The sequence below is a fragment of the Rhamphochromis longiceps genome, linkage group LG6, assembly GCF_057381845.1.
Source record: "Rhamphochromis longiceps isolate RC_006_pf linkage group LG6, R_longiceps_female_GT1.1, whole genome shotgun sequence".
Taxonomy (NCBI): domain Eukaryota; kingdom Metazoa; phylum Chordata; class Actinopteri; order Cichliformes; family Cichlidae; genus Rhamphochromis; species Rhamphochromis longiceps.
Window position 1 is genome coordinate 38535308 of NC_140562.1, and position 19978 is coordinate 38555285.

Here is a 19978-nt window from a genome sequence, read left to right on the forward strand (position 1 = left end):
TTAAAAAAACCCACGAGGGGACATGCATTTAAAGGGCCACTCTAATGTTTTCCTTGTGTTGTAGGCTTCTAGCATATATACACTTCACAGTCACTTTATGTACACCTGCTCAAACGCTTGTTAATGCAAATATGTAATTAATCAATCCCATGGCAGTATCGTTTAGGCATGTAGACAAGCTCAAGATGATGTGCTGAAGTTCAAACTGAGCATCATAATTGCAGAAAAGGGTGATTTAAGTCTTGATGTCTTTGAGTCTTGATTTTTGCTGCAACAGCCCGATGGAAGGCCAGAATGTGCTGTGAACAACTTGAAAACATGGCTCTTTCCTACCTTTTGCCATTGGTTTTGGCCAGTGGTGGTGGTTTAATGGTGTGGACAATATTTTCTTGGCACACTTCTCGCCTCTTTGTTCAGTTGCACATCGTTTAAATGCCACAGCCTAGCTGTGTATTACTGCTGACGATATCTATCTCTTTTTGATCACAGTGTGCCTATCCACACGTGGCTCCTGTGAGCTGGATAATGTGCCACATCATGAAGCTCCAACTGATCATCTCCAACTGATTTCTTGAAGATGACTATTAGTTCATGGCCTCCACAGTCACCAGATCTCAATCCAATATAACACCTGTGAGAAGCGGTGAAACGGGAAATCTACAGTAACTGCGTGACGTCGTCATTTCAATATGGACCAAATTCTCTCTGCCGTGAATAAAGTCCGATACGAGTGTATCATGTCCCTATTGCCAGTCTTGGCAGCCGGGGGTCAGTCCGCCAGGGCCTCCGCTCCTGGCCGCCACCCGGCACACAATGCACCCGACCCCTATGGCGCCTCCTGCGGGTGGTGGGCCTGCGGGAGGATGGGCCCATGTCTCCTCTTCGGGCTGTGCCCGGCCGGGCCCCATGGACTAAGGCCCGGCCACCAGACGCTTGCCCTCGGGCACCCTCCCCGGGCCTGGCTCCAGGGCGAGGCCCCGGTAACCCTATCCCGGGCAGGGTAAACTGTTCCCTCGGTTTCCTTTTCATAAGGGTCTTATGAATCGCTCTTTGTTTGGTCCCTCACCAAAGTCTATGCCAGGGTGCTGGAAAGGAGAGTTCGTCCGTTAGTCGAACCTCGGATACAGGAGGAACAATGCGGTTTTCGTCCTGGTCGCGGAACACTGGACCAGCTCTTTATCCTCTCCAGGATACTTGAGGGTGCATGGGAGTTTGCCCAACCAGTCTACATGTGTTTTGTGGACTTGGAGAAGGCATTCGACCGTGTCCCTCGGGGTGTCCTGTGGGAGGTGTTGCGGGAATGTGGGGTGTCTGGCCCATTGCTATGGGCCATTCGATCCCTATACAACCGTTGCAAGAGCTTGGTTCGCATTGCCGGCGGGTGATGGGCTCCACCAGGGCTGCCCTTTGTCTCCGGTTCTGTTCATAATTTTTATGGACAGGATTTCTAGGCGCAGCCAAGTGGCGGAGGGCTTTCGCTTTGGTGGCCTCAGAATCTCATCTCTGATTTTTGCAGATGATGTGGTTCTGTTGGCTTCATCGGGTGAGGGCCTCCAGCTCGCACTGGAACGGTTCGCAGCCGAGTGTGAAGCAGCGGGAATGAGGATCAGCACCTCCAAATCTGAGGCCATGGTTCTCAGCCGGAAAAGGGTGGAGTGCCCACTCCGGGTCGGGGATGAGTTCCTGCCCCAAGTGGAGGAGTTCAAGTATCTCGGGGTCTTGTTCGCGAGTGATGGGAGAAGGGAGCCGGAGATCGACAGACGGATTGGGGCTGCAGCTGCAGTAATGCGGACGCTGCACCGGTCCGTCGTGGTGAAGAGGGAGCTGAGTGTAAAAGCGAAGCTCTCAATTTACCGGTCGATCTACGTCCCTACCCTCACCTATGGCCACGAGCTGTGGGTAGTGACCGAAAGAACGAGATCGCGGATACAAGCGGCAGAAATGAGCTTCCTCCGAAGGGTGGCTGGCCTCTCCCTTAGAGATAGGGTGAGAAGTTCGGCCATCCGGGAGGGGCTCAGAGTAGAGCAGCTGCTGCTCCACATCGAAAGGAGCCAGCTGAGGTGGTTCGGGCATCTGACAAGGATGCCCCCTGGGCGCCTCCTGGGTGAGGTGTTCCAGGCATGTCCCACCGGGAGGAGGCCCCGGGGCAGACCCAGGACACGCTGGAGAGATTATATCTCTCGGCTGGCCTGGGAACGCCTTGGTGTTCCCCCGGATAAGCTGGAGGAGGTGGCTGGGGAGAGGGAGGTCTGGGCCTCTTTGCTTAGGCTGCTGCCCCCGCGACCCGGCCCCGGACAAAGCGGATGAGGATGGATGGATGGATGGACGAGTGTATCATTTCTTCTGTGTTCAAGGAAGTCACACCATTAAAAATGGAATAAATTAAAACAACTGATTACAGTGTCACTATGACAAAAATCATTTTATTACTAAACATTTAACATCAGTTATTATGAGCAAATGCTTAGATGAAACTTAAATAAAGAATCTGCTGAAATAAAGTGTTTAAAAAATGTTCATACCGAACTTCTGATGTGCAAAAAAACAAACAAAGATGAAAACCTGCTAATTCATTTCCTTCATTTAATGCAGCTGCCACTCCTTTTGCTACCAACTTTTCACTTGATTTTTTTTTAAACCAGATCATAGAAGCTTTAAAATGAATGGGTGATGCAAAATCCTGCAAAAAACAACCCACCAGTGTGCAAAAGCTAAAAAACAAAACAAAAAATATTTTATGTCGTTCAGTGACTGAACACTTTTGAACTTGACTTAAATTTTCATCTTAGATGCATAAAAACATCTGGCTGGTAGTTTTCAGGAGGATTAGCCTCACAGAGTAGCTCTAACCTGCTAATTTAATTCACATGCTAGTTCATCCTTATTTTCACATACGAGAACCATTTTTCAGATTAATTTCATGCACAGTGATGCATGCAAACTGACTTATTATAGTAGGCCTGGTGGTCTATAATTACCCCAGATTACAGACATTAGTGACCATAAGCGGCACCTGAATAACAGTTTGGGTAGGGGAAAATGATCTGTGTGATGTCCCATGTAAGCATTAAAACTTAAAACAAATGCCACAATCCAGGCAAGGCCACAGACTATATAAACATACATAATGTGCATATTATCTTACTTAAAAAGAGTCCTTCATTTCACCGTAGCAAATTAAAAAAGAAACATAGAAAAAGAAAAGAGAAATAGCTTTCTTCGATCAAACAGATACAAAACTGAGTTGAGCTTATGAGAACTAAATGTTAACATGATTTCTACAGCACTTCATCAAAGACTAGAAAACATGAAAAAACATACAGACACGTTTTTACTACATCACCGTAGCTCTAAAAGCTGAATACTGAAACACTATAAATAATTTTAAATGACAAGATTTCATTAAGTTACATTAAAATATTGAAATCATTTACTACAAAACAAATGAATACTTGTTGCAGACACGTCCACATCAGGGTCAGTAGGTGTTGGTCTAAACAGAGCTTCACTCCATCCAATGCACTCAGCATGAGTAAAATTCAACCTCGATCTGTTTGGGAATCTGTGCTCATCATCTGAGAGCGAACATCTCATATTTAATCATCCTGACTCACTGTTCTTCCATTTGTTCTGCCGGGTTTGTGAAAAACAGCAGCCCCTGTTGCTCACGCAGCCGAACAGGCTGAGAGAAAAGTGTCATGTGTGCTAAACTGGTCACAGACAGAAGCCGCACAGCAAGTTAATTTTGGGTCATGACACAGGACTGCTTTGTAAGACCAGCTGATCCTGATATGTGTCATCTCCTGCGGTGAAAGCTGAAGAGTTCTTCGTGGCACCAATCCTTGGTGAGATTGCACTTTTTGTTACTCAGGTTATTCTCTGCATTCAGTCTTATGTATATCTGAACATTTCCTTCAAACTTTTTCAAGGAGCACAGGATCGCTTTTGTTCCAGTGCTGCTCCTGATGAATATTAAGCTTCGATGAGAACTTCTCCGGGTTATGTTTCAGTCGAAGTCTGGGAATCTCTGCTCTCGTCTGCTGCTACATAGTAACAATCTCATCTTGATAAGTAGATGCAAACAGCCACAGATGTGTCTTGAAGTGGTTGGTGCAGATAAACAGCTCCACTCTCGCTCTAAAAAAAGTGTCCTTCGATCCTTTCATTCAGACCAAATACTTTTCACCTTCCACGGCGGCACCTGGGCAGAGCTCCAGGGCTGGTTGAAGAGCCAAAATTTCTCCCGTGGCTCCTCCAGCGCTGGCGCAGGACAAAGTCATAGTTGGCAGTGGGGCACATTGCATAAAACACGTTGGCTTTGTCAGGTATCTGGAGCTCTGTGGCAAGAAGAGAAGTAAAGTACCATTTAGTTTTCTCCATTTGCAAGACTAATGCAGAAACAAATTTCCAATAATGTCTGCCCTTCAAGTCTATTTAAGAAATTAAAAGCTATTAAAATATTACAAGAGCAGGAGTTAGAATATATATATGTCATCTTGTGCTGAGGCTGATTTGCATTTTAATTTATGGAAAGCTGCAGACTGATGGTGAAACATATCATTGCACAAGTGAAAATGTTTCCTGCTTTCAGAGATTAAATATTGGTATATCGTTTATCTAGTTAATGCAGTGCACAGTTTAAGGTCACATTTCATGATTTATTTACTTTTTAGAACATACTCTTGTGTTTTTGCAAACAGCTAAAAGCAGAGGAGACACACAGTTTGAAAGTCCTCACTGATAAAGGTTCATTCTGTTCTGAGCAGGTTACACCAGCACTCAAATGTTTAGACTGTTTGAATTGAAGTGTGAAGCAGAGATATTCACCTTTTCCATTTTTGAGCACCTGGTAGAGGCCGAAGTCACTGCAACTGAAGTCCTCCATGTTGTGCTTTTCAAGAGCTCTCTGAATCACCTGAGGTGTGTGCTCCTGACTGGTCAGCTGGAGAGGAAATAACAGAGTCAACACTTCACATCCGCATTGATGCATTTGAAATTTGAACGTTGCGCTGAACTGTCACCTTAAAAGGAAGCTAAAAACACACCTAACTTTTTCCGTCAACACAAAGGGGGACAAGAAAGTTCATCATGTAATCCCGACACTACTCTTCTAATTTCCTATTTTAGAACAAAGTTTGCCAAAAACATTCTGGCTGACCTTTAAAGAGCAGATATACCAGATCACCAGACGTACCACTATGCTCTTATAGACGTTTCCATTGCTGACACACTCCACACTGACTCTGATGATACACGAGTCAGAAACCTGTTTGTTGTAAACAGGCAGCGCCCGAGGAGAGCAGCTGGATGATGATGAGGACGATGGGTCTGGGTTTAGCACCAGGGAGGGGGATGTGAGGTCTGGATGTGAGGAGCTGCAGGAGGATCTAGACAGGGATGGGGAGGAGGACCCGGAGGAGGTGCCTTCTGTGACGTTGTGAAGGGAGCCCGAGAACGACTGAGGGGAGAGAGACGAGGAAAGAATATGAATACAACATTTGTCCCCGGTAACCGTTATACTGTCTGACTATATACAGGAGTGTGGAGGTTTCATACCTTTAGTTTCAGTCTGAGGGGGGAGAGCTGAGGCACAGACAGGTCCTCCATGTCTGAACCGCTCGAGCCAGAAGACGACACACTGATCTGGTCAGCGTGGGTCTTCCTGACAGGAGTGTCGACAGATGTTCTCAACCTGCAAATGCAATTTGAGTTGAGCACTTCTGAGCACTTTAACACTTACAGCTTTCATTCAACTGACTCAAAAAGCTATAAACAGAATTTAAAGAGTGGCTATTATGATTTTCCTAATTTTGTGTCATATTTATAGTGTAGCAAAAGTAGATACTCATGTTAAACATGACCAACACTTCAAATCATGAGGCCAAAGTATATACAAGTGATCTCTGTGAGCCAAAATCTCAGACTGCAGACTGATCTACATGCTCAGATCTCTTGTTCTGCTCTTGGCTCCCATGAAGCCTCCTCCACCTGCTTTTTTAAAAAACCTTCTATTTAAGAGGAACAGCCAATCGGAAGAAAGCTGTTTTACAGAGAGAGGCATTAAAGTGACTGACTGGTCGTGTGTAAGATAAATAAGGATGACATTCTAAAGTTATGGAGTCAGAAATGAACACCCACCTTAACTAAATAATGTTCAATTAACTAAAATTGTAACCTCTAAAGCACCTAAAAATAAACCGACAGACTTTAAACTTACGCGGCGAGCTTCCTTGTGAGCAGATAACTGCTCCATGTGTTGGGAGAGCTGGGGCAGAGGTCAGCTGGAGGCTCCAGTCCACGAGACAGTTCATAGCTACAACAGACAAAAACAAATAAAATAAGGCATGATGGACTTCACCAAAACCTACTTCATAATGTATATGAAGGGGTTTTATGTGATTCTCACCTCTCCTGGTCTGTGAGCAGCGTGTGCGTCTGCAGCCAGGCGGCGATACGAGGGTTGACTGGAAAACGGTAGTGGGAACAAGAAGCTTGAAGCTGCCTAATCTGAGAAAGAATCTCAAATTCCTATAAAGGAAACAATAAAATACAGCAGAGGTTAAAATATAGAACAGAAAGAACAAGGCGGCATATAGAAATCTGTCAGTAATTTATGCAAGACACCACTAGGAGGCGACACCTACCCGTCTGCGTTTCTCAAAGTTTATGAGGCCACCCTGTGAACAAAAGAGGGAAAAATAAACAACCTGAGTTATATTGGATAATAGATCCACTGAAGTGCCATAAAGGCAAACAAATAAAGAACTCACGTCCACTGTGTCGTTCAACGCTGTGTCCAGCATGGTGAGGACTGTCAGGTAAGTGCCCAGGTATGGTACCACACCACTGCTGTAGTTCTAAGCACAAAAAAGCCAAATCCATTATTTAAGACTGAGAACATCCCCGCAAAATGAGCAGAAAAAAAAACTAGTGAGATTTTAAGACGGTGGTGAGCAGAGCAGAAGGAAACCAGGGAAAATGATATTTAATACGTAAGCAGGCACAGAAACAAAACAGCAGAGAGAAGAGCATCTCAGTATATAGACATCATGACTATGGGGGTATAAAACATTTTACACACAGCCACACCCAGACTGAGTAAACAAATGGACGTGGGAAATGCTACACACACCTCTTGGGTGTATGCATCTTTCCATACATGCAAACATTTGTGTGAGCTGTCAGTGCATTTAAAATTTCCATTAAATATATTTCTATTAAACAAGAAGTGGAACTTAGCAACATATCTAGAAACTGAGCAGGGAACTAAAATTGAGAACAAGTGATATTTAAGGAAGCTAAATTGATGATGGGGGGGGAAATGACCTCTTTCTTTTAGTTTTACCAGCCTGCTTAGTTGACAGATTCACTTTTTTTTTTTAGGTGAAATCTAAAATTGAGGAACCAGAAATGATGATGAGTATCCTCTTACCATCTGCCTGGACTCCGAGCAGAGCCGGGGTGATTTATCAGCCGACATGCCACTGCTGTGTGGGTGAGTCCCATCCTACAGGAAAATGGAAATTCAGGTTTGTAATGTGAGATGAAAACAAAGTAGGCATGTTATATAATTCTTCCTGTCAGGGTTGAGGGCCTCCTAACAGGGTGCTGTGGGAGGGTACTTCTGAAGAACAAATGTGTTTAAAACTTGCAAACGAGTGTTAGACATGTGCACTCAACATATTAATAACCACTGAGTAGGACAAATGCCCAGGGAGTAACTTTTATTTGCAGTTTTATTAGTGTCAGCTAAGAACAATGGGCTTCTCTTTGTCACTGATAAAAGCAGTATCATTGAATACACACTCGTATCAGTTTCTTTCCACAGGGAAAGGCTCTCAGAACAAAAAGCAAAGTGGTAAGTGAACTGGACACACCTTTAGACTTGTGAATTAAATTCAGAAGAATATGTGACTCAACCATCAAAAAGGAGAAAGTAATTAATGAACAATAACAGGCCACTTGACAGGACTTCTCTATGAAGCTTCTCTATGAAATGATTAAGGACCTCCTTTGAAACATTTTAGTTTGAAAATGTGATCACGGAGCTGTGTGAGAATTCATGTGACTGTATTGGTATTCGTGGCTGGAATTTTAAGTAGCAGTACACTCTCTAGGCTAGTTTTTAAAAGGTGTTTCTCTGTCCATGTTTGTTTGTCAGGTTTTAATTTACCACAGTTTACATTTATCATCATCCAGCTGTAATTACAGACCCAAGAGGCACATATACAAGTAAAGCAGGTTTTATGAGAAGTCAAACAAGGCTCTTGTTGTACATTCCAGGAAGAATCCTGGTAATGTCTTCCTGCAGTGCATTCATTATTGTATTCCTTGATTCTCTGAGGACTGAGCTAAAGATACAGATACCCCGAAGGCAGTACAGTTCTGCCTATTTCAGGAACACTTGGTACTAATAACAGCTTTCTTCTCTCATCTTCGGTCCACGTTCTCCCACATGTGTATGTGTAGAAAATACATGTAGTTACCTCCACCAGGATCTCCCTGTTGGTCAGCACACAGTTCTCATCAGGAAAAGTCTCACAAAGGTGGTCAAAGGTGGCCATGCTTTCCCTGAAAACCCAAAATATTTATTACATAAAGATCGTTTCTTTTTCCTGCAGTAGTATATTCTTCTTTTGAGTGAAACAACCCTGTAATATAAATGAAATATTTGCTGACCTGCTGACAGCAGCCCATGTCTTTTTGAGGCGATACACAGCGTTGGATTGCAGGGCTGAAAGGATGGCCCTTAAAGAAGAGAAGTTCTTCAGCTCTCTGCACTCCTGCACAGATACAATAAGATTGTTAGTGTCTTTCTTGTGTCCTCATTTTGTTTTTGGATGGAAACTTTTTGTTAATCTCTAAATATTTTGTGATGCAAACCTGTGCAACAGCGATCCACCGCTCGATGACGCGTGCTCTGTGACAGGGGCTGGTGCGCAAGATGCAAGGTGAGCTCGGAGCAGAGGAGGGGTACAGGAAGTTAGAGGACAAAGAAGGTGACAAGCCAGGGGAGGAAGTGGAAGGGAGGTGCGGGGATGTGCAGAGGAGTGAGGTGATGACACTGTTGGTGACAGCGTTAAACTGGGAGATGGTGGCGCGGACCGTTGGTGCCAGGTTTCGGTTTTCTTTTTTGTCACGTTGGGACCAGACGCAGCCCAGGCAGTGGAAGGGCTCCACTTTGACAAACAGGTCCTGGGGGAAAAAATTGTCATAAGACAGGAAAAAATTAATGAGAAAAAAAAAACCCCTCCCACAATCACCCGAGAAACACAGAACTTCAATTTTTTATAAAAACGAAACCTACAGCGTCCAGTCTGGTCAGCTGCTCAGCCACTTCCCTCACGGGCAAGTCCATAAAGTTGTATTTGTCTTCATTCTTAGTGGACATCTCGGCTTCATCTACCTGCTGCAGTGATTCACTGCTGTGCTCTGACGCAGGCTGGCCGCAATCTGTCAAATACGCCAAATCATAAATGACATTAAAACGTGCAGCTCAATGCACACGTGAAGGAAAACACTCGTGAACCCGCGGCGGTATTTGTAAATAAGGAGAACTGTTTCAGATGCTGCAAAAATGACCTTGTAAAAATCAACAGACCAATGAGGTCATTGAAACAAGTATCTCACAGGTAGCTTCCTTCTTTTAGATAAATAGCCAAGATTAGATTATTAGAAGTAATTAGCTTAATCTGGACCTGTAAATTAAATGATTTATTGTTGATATAAGGTCTTGAACATCAGGTTATACTAAATTCTTCTGATAAAAACTGATTCACACATTATGTATCTGTTTTTTGTTTTTTTTACCTTGTTCCTGGAACCTCTTGAGCAGGCCCTCTGCATGATGAACCAAACATCTGAAGCAGAGCCGATGTTGCATGTGGACACACAAAGTCCGGAGAGCCTGGTACTGAGGGGGCTCATTGAAGTCTTCGCTGTATTCCTCTAACCAAAGCCGGATCACTGGGACCAAGGTACTAAAGGAGATTCATGGGAGATGACGATTACTGATTGATTGTTAATTTTACTCCACAAGGTTAGTTTACATGAGACTTGATGATATCTGAGGAACACATGCATAATTTACAACAGATTAACTAAAAAACAAACAAACTTGTAACTGTTTTTTGTACTCACCTGTTCGCGTTCACTGAGTTATCCAGGTTTGTGACCGAGTCATTTCTGTAATCGGCAAGGGAGACAGGATTATGTATTATCACCACAGAAAAGGACAACATAGTGAGCGAATGATGACAGAATAAACCCTGTAAACAAGGAAAGTCCCAGGGTTGCAGCTTAACAACTGTTCATCCTGTGGAAATGTCCTGCAACACTCTAACTCCCTGCAGACACACCGTGTCCTTGTTACAGAGTGTAAACAGATAAATGCCCCCCATGGTGTTTAATAATGATATGCGTGCAGTAAAACTGGAGAATGGTGCCACGTTGTCGCATGTGCAGGAAGTTTTATAACAGGATCCTGTGCCTTTATTGCATGAAAGCAGGGAACAAAACAGAACTTTAAGAACCTTAGTGGTCACAGCACAGGAGCAAGTCAAAGACTGTGTAAGCTGGGTAAATTAATTCAACCCAACTTATGCAGTTAAAATATAGTTCTTTAAGAAGTTTTACAACAGCAGCAAAAGGCCACATCCTGTACAAAATCCTGTAAGGCAAAAGACGGAAAACACAATTCAGAGTTTGTTCTGATGGTGATCGCTTCTAAGAAATTTCCCAGGAAATCTTTTGCCACCAGCACTGCAGTCATGAGGGCGACTGTTTGACAAATAATATATGAACTCCACACTAGTGGTCACAGATCCATACATGATGTAATTAGCAAAGTTGAGTTAGAAAGAAAAGAGACATCAAAGTTTCTTTGAGCTGTGTTTGTTTTATAACTTTAGAACATCCTATTCTCCTCCTAATAGAAATTAGGAGGAGAATAGAATAATTTCTATTATCATCCTAACACATTGGTGTATACACAACTCCGAAATATGTACTTTGCAAAAGATTCCTGAAGGTATTTCCTGAGGCAAAATCAATAAGTTAACTGTAAATAGTTGCTGGGTGTGGAGGGTGTAGCCATGATCGTTTCACAATGGAATAAAGCTCGAGACTGCTTTGTTTAGTTCATGACGATAATACCTGTCATAGAAACCTGCTGAGGCGATGTAAACAGGCTGTTAAACTGCTCTGTCCTTTGGAAATTGATTTGTGCACTGGGCATGTTGTAAACCTGGTTATTACGCATGCGCTCCACTTTCATTTGTAAGCAGTGATGACCTTTTTAAAAGCAGCACAAAGTGGAATAATAAATAAATGTCAATAAGTTAGAAGGCAATTATTAAAGCCTTCTTATCTGTGGCTTCTGATAAGGAGCGATGATTAGGGCTTAACTGATTTCGTCTTTCAAATGGTCCATTTCACAAAAAATTAAGGCCTTCATCTGACTCCAGCTGTGTACATTTATACATGTTAAATCAAGCAGCAAAATTATCTCATATACGGGCTTACACACCAGCTGACAGCACCCTCATGCTTTCTGTTAACACAAGTCTACAAAATCTCACCTCTGAAACAGCAGCTCAATGAGGGTGCTGGTGGAGGTGAAGGCCCTGTAGGTGGAGAGGAACACTTGGATGAAGTCGGACTCCCTTTTCTCAGGGTCCAGTAGATGGGTAACCAGACGCTCCAGGGTAGCTGCCTTCAGCCTGCGCACCTTCACCGTGTGGTACTGGACGAAGCTCATTGGAAGCTCTCCCATGGTCGAGGTCGGCACAGGCTCCCTGCGTAGCGTGATCCCAAACACTGCCCCGTCCTCCTCCTCTTCGCCCCACTCCTGAACCGGGTCCTGCAGGAGAAAATTCAGGTAATGATCTGACAAATCTGGACCTAGCACATGAAATTTCTTCCTGTGTTCTGCTCTGGTCTTTGTGATTCTGCAGAGCCCCCAGAATTCATTCAGTGTATAAGAGAGAATAAAAAAATGTGATCTAAATTTGTTTAAAGCCTTGGAATACGCAGATGATTGTTTCAAAATTAACTTAACAAATTCCATGATTTTATTTAAAAAGATCGAACTCTGCTTCGTTAAACTCACTGATGACATACGCACATACACACACACCTAGTGACCAATGACAGAAAATTTTGTTTTACTGACGTATTTGTTTATGCCAAAAAACATGGGGATGATTCATTGCACCTGACACAGTTGACTACAATTTGATGAGGAATTTGAAAGTCTTAGTTAGATACAACCTCATATTTCCTCCTCCAAAACTTTAGAGAAATAGTCAGATGTAATAGGGGAAAAAACGGGCCATTGGTTTATTTTTACGTGTGACACAAAATTATGACATTTTGTAATGGAAAGATTAACTTAAAACTTATTTTAACATCAGATCTGAGAAAACTCCAGATGTCTCTAGATTGGAATTTTGTAATTTAGTCATATTAATGACAAACAACAACATTATAACATCTTTGACAGTCAAACAACAATGATGATTTTTAAGAGCATAAAAATTTACCACTCTTACTTTAAAAGGAATTTAAACAGACCACTGATCAGCTGAATTATTAATTATATAAGCTATGGAAGACATGTGAGATCAGGCAGTGAAACTGCAGAGCAACTCTTAAAGCACAAATAATTATAAATGCAGAAAAGACAACAATACTTATTTGATCTAGCTTAAACTGATCCAGCAGCCCTTCAAACTAATAACTATAACTCCAAATAGATGGTGTTTTACAAAGCCACAGACATTAGACAGTAACTGGGTTCCAAACCCCACAGGCAAACAATCTCAAACTTGCCATGAGATCTGGGTGTCACCTCATCTTCTAATACTCACAGACCTGAAATGAGGCTCGCTGATCCTGCTGGTAAACAAGCGTTATTTTGTGCATGCATGACAATAGGAGCAGAGCACTCTTTAAAATACCTGACACCACATGACAGAAACCAGTGTGCAAAGCATTGTGACACCAGCGCATACTCAACAGTGAATGAAACTTTTATATTTTCCCTGCACACCATAGAATCACGATTAAGTTCACATGAAGCTGACAACAAATGAAAACAACCAAGAATGAAAAAGCTGCAGTCAGATTCATGTGTTAACTTATAACTAATGCATGCCAGAAAGAAGATCGTTCATTTGACCTACCATGGATAAGTGCCATTTTCCCATCTTTATCCTGCTCTTGGGGTAAATAAGTCCTTCTGTGTGTAAACTCTCGTGGCAGTGGATTTTTAAGGATTCAATCACGGTCTTCGACACTTGGCTTGAGTCTGAAGTAAACCTGACACTTTCATCCTTCATAAATAATATAGCGAAAATGTCTCTTTAAAAAAATAATAAATAAATACAAAGATACGCGAGAACAACTTTACAAACTGTCGCTTAACTAGAATGACGCCTGGTCGGGTAAAACGAATAGAAGTTATTTCGGTGGGCGGAGCTAATAAACAGGTGTGGGCCGGCTCAACACAAACAACCAATAAGATTAGCCAAATAAATAGCATCAGACGCTATCGTGCATATGTTAAGCCTGAGGTTGTGACTGGAAATTTGTTACTGATACTGGCAATACTGTAAAGGTTTCCAGCGCTGTTATCACAGCAGCATCAGCAGAGTAATATGATCACTGCTGTTTACGTGTGACATCAGGAAGTAAGGACCCCATCTATCCGTCTGTCTGGCTACTTTTTAAAAGCCGGATCCTCAAACTGAAAGCCACTCAAGTAAAATAAACCACGGAGAGTCACAAAGACATAATTACCCGAATGGTATTAAATTGTTCTATATTTATTTCTCCAACCATATAGAGTTTGCTGTCTGAGTTTCCAAGTCTCCAAAGCACACATGTCGGATAAAAATATTATTTTATTTATATTTTCATGAGAAATAAAGTGGAGTAAGAATGGTCTTAAAAACCAACTTGTTTTTGCATGAAACCTCTGTAACGATTTCATATTCTATCACTGATGTGAGTTTGACTCTTTAAAAGAGTTTAGACGAACCCAGCACAGCCATTACAGGTGAAGTCTGTGACTTCTAGTGTCAGAGATATCACATTTTGTCATGGGTTTGGCATGTTTGCTGGTCATAAATTTAGCCTCACCTCCCTCACTGAAGCCACCATGATGTTGTTATGGTCCAGCACCCTTCCTAGAATGGGAAGCTTGACTCCACAGTGCCATTTGAGTGTTAGTACCAGACACATAATGCAATGTGACGGCTTACAATATGTGTGGTAATAGTGAGTCATAGCTATATGTTTTTAAATAACTAATAAGTATAAGTAAGTATTTAGAAATGTTCAAATTTATATCACATAAAACTCATAAAACAATGATAATCGGCAACTACTGTGACATCTGCTGGCCATGGTATAAATAGTAAAAGATGGACTTGATGAAACCTTAATTTCCTTAACTATCATCTTTTTCAGTATGTCTTGACATATATTGGATTCTGATGCACGGTTACAAGAAATATTTTGAGATGGACGCACATGATCTATTGCGACAGCCCCTAAAGGGAACAGCCTAATGAAAAGGAGGAAACTTTTTATCATCATTTAATGATGGATAAAAAATTGTGCTATGTGGGAAGTTAACAGTTTTGGGGGCATGTCAGAAGAAGTTTGTGAACCTCTGTCTCAAAGTCTGGGTGGCCTTAATTGTAGAGCAAATAAAACTGTAGAGGACCATCCAATCAGGGCGAGACTAAGAAACAGCATTTAACACTTCCTAATCATGTGAAAGAACTTCTCCTCATCCTATACTGTTTTACTGAAATACTACTACTACAATTTACTCTGGGGATTTTACTTTCTGTTGTTTATACATGAATATATCTGTGTGTACATGTAGATTTGTGTTTATGTCTGGCCAAAACCTCACACTCTATTTAATTGGGGACCTTTTAGATTTCAGTGTTTTGAAAAGCATTACAAAATGCCACAACATTTATTATTTTCTAGACGTGCATTAAGTGTTTTGCCAAGATCTTGTACTGATGATGCAGGAGTCAGACCACTGTCTAAAGTCTTCTCCAGCATGTCCCAAAGACACTATATTCAGGCAGGGTTGATTTAATATTAAAGACCTGACTAACCGAAGCAAACACATCATAATACTGCCCCCACAGGCTTGTACAGCAGATGCTATTCATAAGGGGGAAAACCTCATTCAGCTCAGTTCTTATCCTAATGGGCCAGTCACACTGGAACAGGATAAATGTGGAGTCATCTGACCGTTTGACCTTTCTGTTGCTCCAGAGTCCAGTCCCTAGCAAAGTGAAAGTCTTTCCTCGCCAAACAGCCTCACTGATAAGCGGTTTTCTTAAAGCTAAACAGCTGTTTACCCCCAATCCATTTAGTTTGCTATGAGCTCTACAGTTTATTTTATGGTCTGTTTGGTTTTCTGATTGATGCAGGCTTAAAATCGGACACTTCTGAAACAGACGATCATCTCTTCCACGACAACAGGAGGCAGCTTCTGAAATTGTGGTTTTAAAATATTTTTAAAAAATGTTTAAAAAGTTAGTCACTGCATCAGTCAGGGTTAACTAACCAGTTCCCACCCGAAGAATGTTAATCGCTGCAGTAATTATTTAATGGAAGCCTCCCACCAAATGATGACTTCTTGTTGGCCACCTACGTATATGTAGGTGTGTATGCATATGTATTCATATATAAGAATGTGTATATATTTTTATTTTCCTTTTCTTATTTTTTTGTTTTCTTGACAATAAAGGCATCCAATTCGAGATAAACAGGGATTGTTTTGAACTGTGAATCATATAGACTCCAGTAGATACAGAGCTGTAAATAGACATAAACGCTCCTTTTAAACAGGCCCAAGTGCTTTCCACTTGCTTCATCTTCTTTGAGGAAATATTATTTTTTTGTTTTTGGAAAATGTTAAGGGAAGATTGATCTTGCAAATGCAAAGCTAATTCTAGGCCAGTGTGAAAAAACTAGAAACAATGCAGTCACACCATAAAAGAATCCAGTCAGGACAGTTTTTCCCCAAGAGCTTAATGTCGTGTTAAAGGCGCGGTGACATACCACAAAGACAGGTCGTAGTTCTAAAAATATGTGTGCGATTTAAAAAAAAAAAGGTACAAAACAGCGATAGGCATCTACGTATTAAAACCAAAGAAATTCTTTCATATGAATTTGGAGACAAACTGACAAATGAGCAAAACACAAGCTGAGCGGATGGAGCATCTTCAGTCAGGCTTCTGTCATTGATCATTAAGCCCAAAAGGAAGAATGAGCTTTTTGTTTGCCTAATGAGTTTCACTCTCATTCACTCTCACAAAGCCACCCTCTATTTCGAAAGAGGCTAAACAAAAATGTGGAGAAACAGAGGAAGGGGAGACCTCAATTACTTCTAATTAGACACAATAAATGGTGATGTGATGGCAGGCAGGCAACAAGTAAAACCCAGCCTACAAACAGTTAACGATGACTGCTTTGAAAAACACGCATGATCAAAAGGCTTTTTCTTTGGTCTGAAATGTGATATATTTTCTGGAGAGTCTAATGCACTGTAGTTCTTCCTTAGTTTTACTAAAAGGCTATTGTTAGTGATGACGTCATGACTGTAAAAACAACGGGACAATAGCTGAACTCACCCCACCCATGAACACACACACACACGCACACACACAGGACACAGGATTTTTAAGTAATCAGTTTAAAACTATTATATTTGACTTCTTTCTTAGATATCAGTAAGTTCTTGTTTTCCAGTTTTATCCCAGTCATCCATGATAGTTAGAAAGAATATTAGGTTTGGTTGTTGGCAACATTAACCTGAGATATAGGAACCTGTAACAGGCAACTTCTATTAATGTTTCACAATGATTCAAAGAAAAATGAACCTTTAATGAAAAATAATTAATTCCAGTTTGAAACTGATGGATCAGTCTTTGCATAAATAACTTCCTTTCTTCTCTAGAAATTGAATATATTTTGCTGGTTACACAAAACAAAGAATATGGAGAAACTTAAGTCTCCTGAGAGTGAACGGTGCTTTTCTAAAACATATTTTGCTAAATGGTGTGAACTATCTTAACAGTTAATCATTAATGAAAAGTCTTGCAGATCATTGTTTTTATCAGCTGTGGGTTATTACATAAACTGGCAGGGCTGGCAGGGCCTTGCCACTACACAGGACTCTTTAGCAATAATGGACTGTAAGTGCTTTTACAGCTCAGTGCAACTTTGTGATTGCAGAATCTAACAAATGTTATAGGTAATTCATTTATTTATGTTGTGTACTGGTTTTGTTTACTATTGCTTACAATCCAAATCTCGGTCAAATAAAAGTTGAATAAAGGCATATAAATCTCAAAATGTAATAATATTATAGATTATATTTCATGTAATGTTCTAGTGAGTCATATTATATAGAAATCATACCTTGTGTTTTCTATTCAGAAAATAAACGGCATTTTTGAACTGGGGTTACTGATGTTTTGGGTTAGTTTCACTATTGACTTTCAGGAGGTTCACCTGAACTATTTAGATGAAAATGTAAAACACAGTTGTTGACAGTGCACCAAGAATAGCACCCCACTATTGCATAAAGCTGAGCGTGACACCAGCCTTTTCTCAACATTGCTACAAAACTCCAAACTCACCTCACACTGTCCATCGGTGTCCAAAAACTGGAAACTCCTTAGCCACACTCCAGGCTCCGTGTTCATGTGAACGCCCATGCACTGACTCTGCCTCAGCCAAAGCAGCCTCTTCATCCTGCCAACCCTGCTGCGGAGGCTGCGGGGTTCCCCGGCATCACTGCCTCCACACACAGGCAGGATGGTCCTCATGTTTTGGCTCTGTGCCGGTCACGCTACAGGCCCACGCACACCTCGTCAGACCTCTCCCACACCTGATGCCTCATCTGTGTCATGGAGGAGAGCGTGACAACAACCACCACACATTTACAGTCATTTAAAGTTTATTCTAGAGCGGCTAACACTGTAGTACTGCTTGATACCTCTGATATCCAGCCATTTTAAAATCTATTAAACAGACCAGTGCTAAAAACTGGAATAACGGTAGCTGAATAAAATCATATTCAACAGAAAACAGCACTGCACTATGACATAAAACATTTTAATTTGATTAATTCACTTCTTAATGAAATACATCTATCTGTTCTTCTATAGCATAAAAAAACAGAAAGAACTATAAGAAAGCATTAAGATATGGGGCATTTATCTTGAATTAATTTAAGTTTAATAAAATAAAACTGACCCAATACTGAGTGTATACATGAAATGCGCCAGTGTTTGCTTTGTTAAAATGACACTGCTTACATTTTTGGAATCATACTGATTTTTTAAAAGCTGCCTATCTTCTATTAAAAAGGCTTTTAATGGGCACATAAGACAATAAACAAAAACATGAACACTGAGTGACATATTACTTTCATTTTGACCATTCAATATTTCTCTAATAAGGTACAAAATTAACATATTGAAACACCTGCAAGATGCAGAAAATGCGTCGGCCACAGAATCTCCAAGAAAAATCTTCATCAGTCTGATATTAAATACGATCACATCTACACAAAGCAAAGAAAACGACAGTCACTTACTGCTTCTCAGTAATCCTTGTTCAGAGCTGCACTTGTCCAACCAGAATACTCATTTAGAGCAGTGTGAAACTTGCAAGGAAGAGACTCTGGTATTTATCACCGAGGGCTGATTGTTCTTTGTGTTTGTGGGTGGATGATGCCCTGCGCATGTACGTACGTGTGTGTACGTGTGTGTATGTGTGAGTATGTGTGTGTGTGTTGGAATGGCCTCCTCCTTGTTTGGCTGTACTCTCTGTGATATGTAATTATGTCCCATTTTAATCGTTTCTCACAAAAATTCACTGCCTTCTTTTCCCCCCCCTCAGCCATGGATAGAAATAAGCACCTCTGCTGCAGAAATGTAAAAAAAAAACCAAAAAACGTGCCCTTTTTTTGTTAAACAGTGCAAATTGCCATGAATTCATTTTGACTGATGAGAGTTTGGTGGTAAAATGCCAAGCCCTTAAATAATTCTTCTTACCTAGGAATGTATTATTTCGCATTTGAAAGGCAAGGCAAGCATGCAGTCACACCTAAAGCCTCCACTAACAGCTGAGGCATGTTCAACAGAAAGCATTTTTGGCATAAGATGCTGAAGAATCGAGCCTACACTTGTGGCAGTGATTCAAATTCTGCAGCAGAAGGAGCATGCCTGTCTCCTCTCACGAACTGGTTGGTAAAGGCAAAAAGGCAGCGATAAAGCAGACATACATGTGTAGATTTCAGGAAGCTGAGGAGACAAGCCCCCGTCAGAAATTTAGATTCTTAATAAAATTAAGGAAGCAGAGGAATTATTGAGAAGAAATGGGCAGTGCAGGAATGGGCATCTCTTTTACTAGAAAATATGAATTCTGTGTTTATAATGCAGCGCTTTTTGGTAATAAACATCCTTAAACACACGCAATGTTGTGATGTCAGTCAGCAGCTGTATAGCCTTTCCGCTGCAACCATGCACAGACGACCAGAAGAGCTGATAGCCATGAAAGAGCCAGAAAGAAAAACAAGGAAGTCTAATATTAGGACATCTTTTCTCTAGAAAGTCTAAAAAACAAGTGAGCCACTTTGTCAAAGTACTGCTGCTACTTCCCTGGCTAAACCTTAAAAACAACAAAGCAGAGATATGCATGATTCCTAATAAATAAATACATAAAGTGCAATTAACATTGACATGAATAGATGCCAACTTTAAGAGGTTACCTTCTCAAATTGTCTAAAAGTAGCCTGGTGCAGTATTGTCTCCTTATGCTCTGACTTCCTCAAATGGAACCAAGCAAACATAAATGAGGACTGAAGAGCAAATTGTGCGTCTGCCTTGATGTATCAAAGCCAATTTACAGAAAGAAACCTGGAGCATAATTA

At 41.3% G+C, this 19978-nt stretch overlaps 1 protein-coding gene across 2 annotated transcripts; it reads right to left on the reverse strand.

Moving 5' to 3' along the window:
- Positions 1-2408: 2408 nt before the first annotated feature.
- rgl3a (ral guanine nucleotide dissociation stimulator-like 3a) lies at positions 2409-18769 on the reverse strand. Of its 2 annotated transcripts, XM_085410645.1 has the most exons (18): positions 18641-18769; positions 17679-17941; positions 11580-11860; positions 10141-10185; positions 9811-9980; positions 9308-9453; positions 8884-9195; positions 8680-8783; positions 8487-8571; positions 7433-7507; positions 6771-6857; positions 6645-6677; positions 6407-6528; positions 6218-6313; positions 5557-5692; positions 5195-5458; positions 4828-4942; positions 2409-4337 (listed from the first exon to the last, which is right to left on the reverse strand). In XM_085410645.1, exons 2-18 carry the CDS (start codon positions 17865-17867, stop codon positions 4183-4185), a joined length of 2415 nt encoding a protein of 804 aa, XP_085266771.1. In that variant the 5' UTR covers positions 17868-17941; positions 18641-18769; the 3' UTR covers positions 2409-4182. The 2 variants fall into 2 exon arrangements, with proteins under 2 accessions (XP_085266771.1, XP_085266772.1); XM_085410646.1 differs by lacking the exons at positions 17679-17941; positions 18641-18769 and adding an exon at positions 13185-13430.
- Positions 18770-19978: the final 1209 nt, after the last annotated feature.